Source organism: Spermophilus citellus (genome assembly GCF_964194105.1).
Source record: "Spermophilus citellus genome assembly, chromosome: 5".
In the NCBI taxonomy this organism is placed as follows: domain Eukaryota; kingdom Metazoa; phylum Chordata; class Mammalia; order Rodentia; family Sciuridae; genus Spermophilus; species Spermophilus citellus.
In genome coordinates this window covers 73718277-73732020 of record NC_138186.1, presented here as the reverse complement: position 1 = coordinate 73732020, position 13744 = coordinate 73718277, and the positions used below count along the sequence as shown (strand labels likewise).

General features: G+C 33.5%; 1 protein-coding gene across 2 annotated transcripts in view; it reads left to right on the top strand.

The window, feature by feature from the left end:
- Positions 1–13744, top strand: part of KHDRBS2 (KH RNA binding domain containing, signal transduction associated 2) — a 539121-nt gene that overhangs the window by 482075 nt on the left and 43302 nt on the right. For both annotated transcript variants that reach the window (XM_081296525.1, XM_081296524.1), the window contains exon 7: positions 13112–13194. In XM_081296525.1, coding sequence (XP_081152651.1) covers positions 13112–13194 — 83 coding nt within the window. The remainder of the gene's footprint in view (positions 1–13111; positions 13195–13744) is intronic.

Genomic DNA, 13744 nt, shown 5'->3' with positions numbered 1-13744 from the left:
TCTGTTTGCTGAGTTACTGTTTACTCCTATAAATTTATTTGATGCTTGGGAGGAAAGGTATTAGAAGGGAAGGGAAGAAGTCACTAAAGAGAATGAGAGTAAGCAGGTAGAATTCAAGGAAGGGGGAATAAGAGAAATGAAAAGACAAAAGAAGAAAAAAAGTAGGAAATAAAAAAGAAAAAAAATTAAAAAAAACAAAATAATAAAAAAAATTAAAATTAAAATTAGAAGAAAAAAAATTTAAAAAAATTGTAAAAAAAATTTTAAAAAACAACAAGAAAAATGAAAATGAAAGAAAAACCCAAATCAAAAAAAAAGAGAAAAGAAAAAAAGAAAAAAAAAACTAATAAATGCAGTCTTAGAGTTTGATTAACTTCTCTTCCAGTAGGTGGCGCTGTGCCCACCAGGCCAAGTTTCTCCTGTCAATACGAGGGAACCAATCACTGTGCAGCAGCTCCTCCCAGACTGGGCGAGTCTCCAATCCTGAGTGCCTAGGGCTTCCTCTTGTGTCTAGTCACTTCCCACTTTTCCTCTAGCCAGGCCCCTCTCATGGGTGCCGCTCACCACAATACTGGCTACACGCCAGGTCTGCTGCTCCCGGGAGCCCTGTTTTCATGAACGACTGGGCACACTCTTCCAGTTTGCCATTCCCTCAGACCCTAAGTTTGTAGAGCTTGGGGCTGAGAATCCTCAGCGACTTTTACTTGCCATCCGGTAGCCACGCCCCCGGTAGCTGGTGCAAGAGGCCTCAGCAGTCAGCCCTGGTGGGAGCGGTAGTTCCGCGCCGCGGGTCCCGCACCACCTTTGGTTCCCTCGGGCTGGCTATGGCGCTCACGGGAGAGCTGGGAGGGGCCCTTAAGGTTTCCCTGATGTGTGGAGAGGGAAGGCTAGGGAATTACACACCTGTAGCCGCAGGTTTCAATGAAGTTATCTCCTCCACCGCAGTCTGATGACGTCAGTTCTCTGCCATGGTGGTGTCTCTTGCAAATGGCGACAGTTCGTTTCCCTTTGCCGGGCGACCAATGCAACGCGTGGGTCCTTACTGTCTCTCCCATGCCCCATTTCAAACCTGTGGCCACTACCTATGAAGGCTCCGTAGGCATTTACCTCCGTAGGATCAGAAGGGCTGACCAGTTGTTTCAGCCGGATGGATTAGTGCTGAGTCACAGCTGTTTGTCTGTGGGAAGCAGGCGAATGGTAGCTTGAATTCAGCCAATCCGGGCTCAGTGTGTGTTCTGAGAGGCCCAGACTGTTCGCCCCAGATCCACGTCAGCTCAGCATTGCCTAGTGATCCTGAGCAAACAGATTTAGGTTGTTTACGACTCCCTATGCCTGCACAGCTGAAGAGGTCAGAGACTTGATCTCTCTGCTCCCGCCATGTTGGAATCCTCCCCCACATTTCCTTCTTGAGGTTTGATATTTTATTTTACTGGATGATTTAAAAGTTAGAATTTGCATCCCAGAAATTAATTTGATAGTGTCGAATACTAGGTTGCATATCTATGGCTGTCAAAGATGCCTCTGTAGTTCCTGATGAGCCCTTAATTTCCCAGTAAGCTAGATTTCAGAAATGCATGATTTCCAACCATTGCATTGACTAGCTATGTGTATGGAAATTGTCTAGCAGCTACAGTCTATAGGGAAACAGAGTTATTATTAAATACCTGTAATATTAGGGACTTATTCACTGTTTTCGATTGCCAACTGGAAATTTAAGTATTGTCTTATATAATCTAGACTGTTAGGTGGCATGATTGTCCACTGATGGTGTGAACCCTTATGCTTTTAGATGACTTTAAGCACAAGATAGCTTCCCACAGTGAGAGAGGTGACCAATTGTGTCAGTAACAAAAGCTTCACATTGAGGGAACCCATTGTCCAAACCAGCCAACAATCCCTAATGCACAACCATTACTTAGTCAAAAAAAGTGATGGAAGATAGGATTACATTTGTTTTCATTTTATAAGAAATTATACAATTTCAAGGATACAATGTGTGATAAAAGTATAAGAAGATATTGTATAAAACTTTAAGTAAAGAAAATGTGATAAAGTATAATCTACTATTAAGATGATATTTGTCATAAGCATTTTAAATTATATCCTAAGGAAATATTAACTATTAAAATATTGATATTGTATGTTTAGCTTTTGTTTTAATAATATTTAATGATGTGTTCTACAAACTGGACTATTACCATGAAGTGCTTTTGTAGTAACAAGAGATCATACAAGAAGTGGGCATTCTATGTTATATTATTTAAATCATTAAGATAAGAATGGAACATGTTTATAAGAATTAACCACACTTCATAAAGAAAGTTAAATGTCAAGTTCCTATCTGACCTTTTAATTATATTCAATAATATTAAAGGTTAGCATTTGCAAGTTGCTTCCATGCCTTGCATTTTAGTACTTAGTGACAAGTTTATGATCCTGATCCTCAAAATTAAATTACTTAATTCTTGAATGTTTTGGTTATTATATTGCTTGCTTGACTTGATTTTCTTTTCTTCTTGATTGTGTTAGAAAATTCCACATTATTTCCTTGTATTTAAATATTTTCTTTTAATACCCATTGACCTTTTATAGAAAATAAAACCCAAAATGAAGATAATGACCAAATGCTAAATCTGTCACCAAGGCCTGTTAAATTTTAAAGTCTTCAATGGAAGTGTGGGTATATAACAGAGTCCGGATGACATTTCATACCATTTCAATTTTTAAATGATTTTCTTCAAGAACCACAGTTAACTTACAAGCATCTCAAGACATTTTCACTTCTATCTAGTTAAAAAAAAAAATATATACATATATATATATATATATATATATATATATATATATATATATATATCAGTTTTATAGCTTCTATATTAGTGTATGGTTGAACTTTAGAAAATTATCAACATTTGGCCATTGTCACCTACAAAAAATGGTAATTCCTTATGGTCCATCTTCACTTCTTAAATTTTTATATTCAGTAATGGAAAAAGAAGTTAGATAAATGGTCAGTGATGCAATATTTTGGAAACATGTTACTTGCAGAATATGCAGTGAAAGACATTTCTAAACTATTTTGTATGAGGATTCCTTTTTGTTTTTTAATTTATTTTTAAGTGATATGAAAATGGTACGTGTTTATTGGGTAGTGATGTTTTGATACATGTGTACATTGTGTAGTGTTTAAATCTTGGTGAACTATGTCTTTAAAAATGTATCACTTCTTTGTGGTGAAAATACCCAAAAAACTTTCTTCTAGCTTTTCAAACAAACATACAGAACATTCACATTATCTGTGTTACCAAAAGCTCAGTCCTTGTCCCAGATGCCAATTCTTGCCAATTTAATAATGAGGACACAGTTTTGAGAAAAAGGAAAAAGAAGGTTTATTGCTTTGATAGCAAAAGAGAAACACAGGGGCTTTTAAAGAAGTTCTTCAAAGGCTGCATTCCAGGTGTGCCTGCTGGGGGGGTAGGTTGGGGGAAGTCCCAGTGTGCCCTGATAGTGTGCTGCAATTCACTTGTTAATTTGGGGAGATTGTCACTTCCTAGATCCTCTGGTGACATCTTCTACCTATGGAGGACAGATAATTCAAGGTAATCTTGTTCCCTGCCCCCAAATTAAGGAGGGGGAGAGAGGAAGTAGTAGAAAAGAAAAACATGAAAATGAGCAGCAAGGGCTATATTCAAAAGGTGAAGTGGACCATCATTTCTCCTCTGTAACTTAGTATCCATTGACCAGTATTTCCCCATCCTTCCGGCCCCCCTGTTCTAAGTTACAGGAAATCATCAAAACCTTTGCCTATATAAATTAGTACTGATTAGAAAAACTCAAATTATATCTAGAAGTTACTTAATATACTATTTGTTTCTGCATTTTTCAGAATTTTTAATTTGATTTGTGAACTAATGTACACAAGAGTTCAGTCAGGAATTTTCACAGGTCACTGTTAAACAAAAATTGGCATGGGAATTACGCAAAGCTCTTCAAGGAATAATATGTTTTGGATAAATTCAAGATTGATTTTATTCACAGAGTGGGGTCCTCCTGTATAAAATATGAGTATATTTATTACAGCTGCTACTTGTATCTTCCTTTTCTAGAAGGAAATGGGGGTTATAACATTGTGTTCATGTGGAGCATGTTGCAGATCAAGCTTCTTTTCTTGGTAAACAATGTACACTGTGGTGGGTTTTTTCAACTGTCATTTATATATTGATGCTTACTAAAGCTGTATCTCAAGTTCAGGCTCTTAGAGCTTCATAGCTGTATATCCAACTGCTAAAAAATCAACTCTGAATGGAATCAAGCTTTTCTGCTGCTCTTCCAACTGCCTTCCAGGAAAGCACTTAATTCTCTGGAAGAAAATACCTTTAGCCAAATCTTTCACAAATTTCCATACAGAGTATCGATAGTTGAATGAAAAATTAAAAGACCTTTTTAAAACAATGTCAAATCAACAACAACCAAGGGGAAAAAAATAAAATCATACAGTTATTATTCAGGGACTTTCTCCTAACTATGCAAGTTTAAGAAAATATCAATAAGAAAATGGAGTTCAGTCCCAGGAGACCTGGACTTTTAAAAATCAAATAACAATTCAAAAATGTAGATCAAAACTGTCATTCCAGTACCTGAGACCTTTCATTGATTCCTTTTCTACTGGGTACAGATAAAACCCCTTACCATTTATAGGAAACACTTCTGACCTGACTCCTATAGATTCCATTAGCCTAACTGCTTTTTTCTTAAGCATTTTATACTAACAGTGGTTCACAAAGTACAGTGTTGTTGTTGTTGATGATGATGTTTTGTGTTCAGACTTGGTGTACCTAGAAATGGAATGTCCTCATTTTACTTGCCTGACCATCTGGTAAATATTTAGTGATCCTTAAATACCTATCTCAAGCAAGAACTTCTCTGGGGAATTCTCCATGAAATTTCAGACTTTGGTATTCTTCCAATGTGCTCCCATAACACTTATTGTATACTCTACTGGAACACTGCCCATCGCTATTTCCATTTTTTATATACTTGTTGAGCTCCTCTAATAGGCCAAAGCAATAGTGTGCTGCAAACCTGACTAAACTGTCTTACAAGTTTGCATGTAAAATTTTTAGGAATTTTGTTAACTGGCAATTAAACAGCCATTAAACGATAAAAACTTAAACTGTATTAAGGATAGCAAACTCATCATTATTTTGTTACAATTTATACTCTTTAGGTTATTTGCATCTATTGTGTTTGCATGATGGAAATAATATATAATGGAACTACCATGGAGCTCTTCCCAAATCCATTTTCAATGACATCTTGATGAAATCAATTTTTATAAGAGTATTTACACTGCAATTGGCAAATATTAAAAGCCAAGTCTAGACTTTTTGTTTCATTCATGGTTTGGACTTATGAAAGTTACAGAGAAATGTTATTTGTGCAGTTTGAACTTAAAATTGTGTTTCGTTTATAGCCTTTACATTATAAGTAGAAAAAGTCAAGAAGATAATTTTCTAGTATGTGTGAACAACCATTCTCTGATTGAGAATAATTTATATCACAAACAATCAAGTTCTGACATATGTATTTTGGATTTCACTTTCACTTCACTTGTCAACATTAATGAACACATCAATTAACATTTATTTCAGAACCATACATGTTCATCAATAACATGGGCATCTTCTTTGCTTAATTAGAGTGTAACCAAGTATTTGTGTATAACATTATTATAACATACAGTTATATAACAGAGAATTTTTCTATAATTAACAAGTCACACTGAAATTATATGTGGATAGGATTTATAATAAATTCAAATGTTTTATTTATAACTTGTGTGCTTTATGATAGTAAAATGTATAATGTATTTATGTATATATGTGCATGTGCACATGCACACACACACATACATATGCACACATACAATCTTTGAAGAGTTCATTTTAAGCATTTGCCAGATAACCACTGAATAAGAACATTTTAAAGGAAGGATTTATGTCTTGGTATTCTTTTATATCTATTGCCTAGATAATAGTTATTTAAGTCTGATGAATCACTATTGTTTTAAGTTTATGTGTAAAGGTAGTATTACTTAGATTTGACAACCCAAAATTGGTATAGAATTTTATTCAAGAATGATTGTTTATGTCAAAATAACCTCCTTAACTTAAAAAATTAGTATGGGTATTAAAGAAGAGAAGCACTTTCCAAAGTATGTTTGGAAAAGGGTGACGTTATACAGCTGTGGGTTAGTAGTAATACATTTCTGTCTTATATGCAGCTTTTGCACAATACTCAGATGTATGAAGCGATCTATAATTCATAGGAACCTACAAAGCAATTGTCTTCTTTCATTATGGCTCAGGCCTTCAATTTAGTCATGTACTTCATACTGTACTTAAGTGAGTTCTGGAGGACTTATAAAGATTCAGAAAAAGACCAAGATGTTGTAAGGATTTTATAAGAAACTTTTTAAAAAGTTTTTGTTCAAAAAGCAGAAAACTAATTTGGTGCCAACATACCTTATATATAAACAGAAATATTAAAAACTTGTGGTGTATGTTAAGAATTGTAATACAAAAAAATAGAACATGTATGATGGCAAAAAAAAAAGCAGAGAACTAAGGAATTTATAACTGAAAACATATGAAGAAGTCCTAGATAAAACAGATACATTTATGACCAACTTCCAGAAAGGAATGAATCTTATCTCCTTGGGTATTTCTTTTCATGAGAAATACTAACTCATCTCTCTACAACAAGAAGAAAATAAAGTTAAACATGTTAATTGATAAAGTAGGCTTTTCTTTTATTGGAACATCAGATGCATTCTTCCTACTTTTTACATTTTAGCAAAATCTACTTTGAGACTCTGATAACTTAAGTACTAGATTAGCATCTAAAGTAGTCTTAATTTTTTAATAATAATAAACTAACAGGCCCCGCCATATTAAGAGTAAATTTTTTTTTTAAGGAAACAGTAGAAATAATAAAGTAAGAATGGGGAAAAAATGTTTGTTTTAGAATTTTTGATTCTCTCATAATTTTATTTCTCAATTGAATATACACATTGAGTTTGAATCCCTTGCAGATTGTGACTGGCTTTTAGGAAGCATAATATTTCAGTAATTTATTTATCTTAAAACTTCACCAGCACTACCCATATTTTAATTTTTCTTAAGAAAATCAACATGGCCTCTAAGAACGTTAGTTTCATCTTTCCTAGAACTTTATTGGCCTTAAAAAAAAAATCGTACTCTGTAAAACATACCATGTGTTATCTTTATTCTTCCCTAATTCTTAAGAGTTTCAAGATTCTTTGAGAAGTCCCCCAAGTTCTGCTGATCTTGTAACTTTTAGTAGGTACATGAGGATGCTCACTGTTACTTCTCAAATGGACCTGCTAGATCTCTGGTCAGTTGACATTACTCTTTCCTGATTCTCAGTGTGCTTCCTTTTGCTCTGGGACTTTACTGCCAGCATTTTGTCTATAGGCTTAGAAAATCAAAGAGAAGCTCATGTTTTCACAAAATGTTTCCAGAACCCAAGTTTAATTGCTCCATTTGATTTTTGTTGATACAGACCTTCCTTTTAATATTTCTTCACATATGAGTCTCCTGGTTTTCCTTTTGGTTGTTGTTACATTGCTAAACTTCAAACTTCCTAGAGCAATACCTAGCATGCAGTGGATTCTCAACAAATGTTTATAGAATGAAAGAATGAACTGAAACTGAACCAGATGGTTATTCACTGGTCCAAATTCTCAAGAAAGGCCCAGTTCTTGATATAATTTCAGAATAGATCAGAATTTTCTGATCCTTTTCCTTCTTTCTAAATTTTAGTACACATTTGCCTGCTCTCAAGAATTCCATGTGGTCTCTAAAGTGTCTATAATGTTGTTCTTCAAAGCCACTTCTTTCACCATGATGGTAAATAGTTATTGAGCAATCACTGAATGGTGCGTGTGTGTGTGTGTGTGTGTGTGTGTGTGTACGCGCACTTTAGAGTTACCTGTAGTTAAATTTCTATTAAAAAAAATTATAAGGTAGTTGATATCTTTCCCATTTTACAAATGAAGAAATTGAGGTTTAGAAAGACTGAAACCTTGGCCAAGCTTCCACATTGGGGAATCTCATTAGGAATGGAATCCAGGTAGAATAAAGCCAGAGTTGATGTCTTCACGGCTGTGCTATCATCTCTGCCTGCCTTAGGTTCCAGAACATTCTTCTCTTACTTTTTCAGAAAGCTACCTACTTATTACTCTCTTAGAGTACCATAAGAAAAACCATCTGATTTATACAAGGAGAATTTTTCATTCATGAATAATTTATTGTTTTGTTTTTAATATTCAGGATGGAGTGTTGGCACCCTAAACATTATGATCCTTTTTGTTTTGTGACTGTGGTCTATTGATGGTTCACTGTTTTGTAGTACTATGCATTTTAAACACTTCCATATGTACAAATAAATTTATAAATATTTATGTGTGTGAATATTTTTATTTAAAAGATGACTTAAAATTATATCGAGTATTAGAGAACAAAAATAAATGATATGCATGTATTCATATTTATTTTCTCTTTTATAGTAACTACAATTATTTGGGACCATTGTACTATATGCTTTTTGAAAACTGGGGATTAATCGGGAAATTTTCTATCTATTTTATTGATTTCCAATGTACTTCTTAAAAAAAAAGTAATATTGTAAGTGAGGAAGTAAAATGTAATAATTTCCCCAGATCCATTGGTAAATCTATTTTGGATAAGTATATTTATCATTTGAAATATTGCTCTTTTAGTGGTGATTTGATTTGAGTCAAATTTATATCTACCTTGGAAGAGACAGTTTTAGTTTTCTTGCTTAAACTAACACCTCAATGTATATTTATTAAATAACTACTTTATGGAATGCACTGTGCTAATCACCAAAAGACATGAAAGAAATGTTTAACTATGACATTATCCTTTTTAAGAACTTAAATTCTAAAATGAGGGAAAAGTTTGGAAAAATAAGTACAGTATTATCTTAGACATTTTATGTACCAGGGAGAGAAAACAACCCAATATTGAAATTGAGAGGACTCAAACTCATCCTATGCTCTGTAAGGGGAGGAAAAGCTTCCTAAAGATTGCCTCATATAAAATTATTTTGAAGATCAGTAGCATTTCGACAATAGAAATGAGGGAAAGATAGGAAAGTCAGGGAATCTGGAGCCCTGAAACACTTACCTGCCTTCACCCTGGCTCTTCTAGCTCCTTGCTATGAGATGTAAATAAAAAATAAATAAATAAAATGGAACAAAACAAATTAATACAGCCTTACCTCCTATTAGAAGCCAGAACTCATGATTCCTGAATAAAAAGGAAAGATGAGTGAGGCCATAATTTTATAATCTTGGTGTGGAAGACCAGGAGCCTAGACATTTGAAAAGAGTTTTGTGCCCTCTGAGGCACCTGTGGCAAGTACCACTGATCCCACAATGTGAGCAACCCAGGTGGATCCCCAGGGAGAGTGCTGGACTGTCCTGTTACAGCGCTAGGAAATTCCAACTGAGGTTGTTTCACCAGAGAGAGATGAGTCTTTGGGTTGAGAATAGAAAGCTTACAGTGCACCTGGGATGAAGGATGAAGAAATCTTCTACTACTCTCTCTCTCTCTCTCTCTCTCTCTCTCTCTCTCTCTCTCTCTCTGTGTGTGTGTGTGTGTGTGTGTGTGTGTGTGAGAGAGAGAGAGAGAGAGAGAGAAACTGAAGTTAAATATTTCATAGAATAGTTGGAAGAAGAACTTTAAGAATTCTCCCTAGGTAAAATGGAAAGGATAAGAGGTATCATATAGGACAAAAGATTAACATACCAATGTAGAAGATTCAGTCTCACTAGTACCCTGACTTATTGTGCCATTTTCTTTGTGTAGGTATAGACTTTGTAATACTTATCTGATTCCCTGGTTTTCCTTTTTTTTTATTGTTTTATTACTAAACTTCTAGCTCTTAGAGCAATACTTAGCATATAGTAGGCACTCAAACAAATGTTTATTGAATGAATGAATGAATGAACATAAACTGAACCTGATTCCAAATCCCTAGTCCAAATTTTCAATAAGGAAGGAGGCCTAACTCTTGAAGGGGAGAAGACAAATGTTAAGACATCTCTCAGACATGAAGAATACAAACCTCTAAATTGAAAGAGCATATTGAGTATTCAGCATAAAGAATGAAAAAGAGTCATGCATAGGCATGGCATTGTGAAATTTCAGAACATCATACATGATGGAGCATTATTCTGTCATAAAGAAAGAAATTCTGTCATTTGCAGCAAAATGGATGGAACTAGAGGACATTATGCTAAATGAAAAGAGTCAGACACAGAAAAACAAGTACTGTGCTCTCCTATATGGAAGCTAAAATAAGTCCACTTGAATATAGCATAGTTATTAATAGTGGCTAAAAATATTAAAATAACTATAAAATTCATAAATGTTTGGAATCATTGTGAAACTTTGACTAGGGATTTCACAGTATTATGTAATTATTATGATTTAAAAGCAGTAATGCTATAAATTTATATCATTTTATAAATATTATCATATTTTTATTTAAAAATAAGAATGCCCTATGTTTAGGAGATGCAAGCTGAAATATTTAGAAATGTGACAAAATATCAAGAATTAATGAGTCCAGAAGGATAATTCAATTTCCATTATACTCTTAGTCAAACTTTTCTGTACCATTGGAATTTTTCACCTAGAAAATAAAAAAAGCTGGGGTGGGGAAGAGAAGTAGTATAAAGATAAACAAGAGGAAAACGGAGAAAAATCAAAATATTTCTCTCCAATATACCTCTTAAGAGAGGTTCCCCAAAAAGATGCTTCAGTGAGAAATGAGAACAAGGAAAGGAGATCTTAGGAAAATCCCTCTACCTAGAAATTCATCAATCTGGACCACAGGGCAATGATGCTGTTCTTTGGGAAGTAGTCTCCATGTAACCTACAAAGAAGTGATAGATTATCTGACATTTTTGAATATTTAGAAATAATATCTTTTGTTTGTTTCTGTTTTTATTTTCACATTACGAATTTAACCTAGGGACACTTTGCTACTGAGGTATATACCCAATCCTTTTTTTAAATTTTATTCTGAAACAGATTCTCACTAAGCTCCTGAGGATCTCACTAAGTTGCTGAAGCTTGCCTGAAATTTGCCATCCCCTCTGCCTCAGCCCCTCTGCCTCAGCCCCTCAAGTGACAAGGATTACAGGAATGTACAACTGAGATAGGCAAAATATTGCCAACTTAATATGACTTTTGGGACAGTTAAAAGATAAATGATTCTAAATATATCAACAACCAAGAAAATAATAAAATGAGCAACTACTAACTTTGAAAGAACTGAAAACACATATAATACAATTAAAATTATATTAATCAATTTCGATCATTAATGTATATTGTGTATTATTACTTAACAAAAAAGATGTTGACTATTTAAGAGCATTTATGATCAAAGTATATTAGGAAGACAGAAATGAGGAGAAATATGAAGAGGATTCTATGATAGAACTAAAATTGAACAACCTGAGTGGCTGGTCAATTAAAAAAAAAAAGAAGACACTAAAATTCATAAATCAAGCAACACTAGCTATGTTGCTTAATCATAAATAAATACTAAATTAATAAATAAAACTACTAAAAGAAAACTGGTTGTTGAAGAATAAGAAAAATAACTACTATTTTTTCAATACTAAATAATTGGTTTGTAAATATTTTATAGATTATGTTATGCTTTCTACTTATCAAAGATCTCTTAAAATACTATTCTAAAGGCGATGTTAGAATGCTTAAATATTTTTCAATTCAATAGGAACCACGTTAGAAGGTTCAAAGATCAAATGGGGAAATTACCCCATATCCCAGAGCACAAATATGATGAAATGGAAATTACAAATAGAAAAACAAAAGACTGGAAGTCAGATTTAAAAGATCACATGTGTAAATAGTAGCATTATATAAAGGTCAAACCATATGGAAAAGAATAAATTAAAAAATGAAATTTTAAAATTTCTTTAAAATAATAAAAATTAGTCTTCAGGTTAAATTTGTTCAAAAGCTTTGGTTCACACGGATATTGAAATTTTTTCGTCTTGACAGTTTGTTTCAATTTCTATCACAGAACAAAAAGAGAAATTCCTAAGCTTCCAGACTGAAACGGAGATATCAAATGGTATGGTAGGGTGGAAATACATTCCATGGAAAGAAATGTACCAGAAAAGATCCAGAGGCAGAAAAGCTGAAGATTTTTTTTCCAGAACTAGGGAGTAATCAAGATGGATGGCTAGGGTTTAAAGTCAATGACCACAAAGGGAAATAAAACTAAATCACTCACAGAGTGATTGATAACTGGGAGTGTATAATTGCTAGCTTGCTTGCACATTCTGCAATGACAAATCTGCATTCACTTTATCAGCATAATTTAGTCAGGTAACCAAACTCACCACCCAGCATTATTTTATTTGTGAGTTTTTTTAAAAAAACATAAAATTTGTGCAACAAATAAAAGATCTTTATATCACTCCAGCTTCTTTTCCTCTTTCTTCCTTTCTTTTATTCATTTTTGAATAATGAGTCCACCCTTTTTACTGAAAGTTAACTACAAATTAAGGATCCGGTTCTTTATATTTTCTGTCTTAATTATGATTATTATTAGGAGAAAAGAAAAGAAACCTCCCAGTGGGTTGCAACAAATACGTTAGCACCACTATCAGGCAATCACATAGATTGATACTTCCTACCCATAATATTTTCAGAAGAAAAGTTATTTTGAATTTCTTCAATGGTCTTCATTAGTATTAATCAAAACTCTAAGGAAATCTTAGAGGGGATATTTCTACTTCTCTGATATGTTCAGCTTAATTAAAGAACATTAATATTTGACCCATGTAATATTATTCAAGGTTATGTGGGAATTGTTAATCAAGTAAAATGGGATGTGTGGTTACTAACCAAGCATAAAAACTAACCCAAGGTCACTTTGCATAAAATCTTATTAGCCTAAAGTAGAGCCACGTTTTCAATTTGATTGCTAATAGGTATTTGTACACCTTTCCTTCTAGGGGTATGATGATGGCTATGGGGGTGAATACGATGACCAGACCTATGAGGCTTATGATAACAGCTATGCCACTCAAACGCAAAGGTAAGGCATTCGCCGTCTAAATTACCACCCTTCTCAGGACTGTCTCTGATCCTACTATATTATTTCTTGAATCTGAATATGTTATATGAGCCTTTCAAGCAGTTGCTTTTCCTCTATTCTCTTTCTATGTTGTTAATTGCTTACTAGACTATGAGAGGTTAAAAAAACAATAGTCTTGAAACTACAGGCAATGAAATAGTAGTGTGTTATTTTAAGACTAGATGATTCTCAGAACCAATTAATTCATTAAACAAGCCGGTATTTAACTAAATACTGTTTTTGTAGAGATTATGTTAGTGAACTTATAATTAAAATAACAAGGCACTTCTTCAGCGTGCCTTTTTTCCTCAAGTGCCATTTTCATTTGTAAAACAAAAGATAAGGAAATGTTATCTGTATTCTCAAAATGGGAAAAAAATCTTAAAATATTAAATGAATTAAATAAAAGAAAAAAAACCCTTTCATCATAGATAGCTAATGATCACTGAATATATCTCTTTAGATTAACCAAAATTTGTGTTATCCATGAATTTTTATTTCTTACAATCAA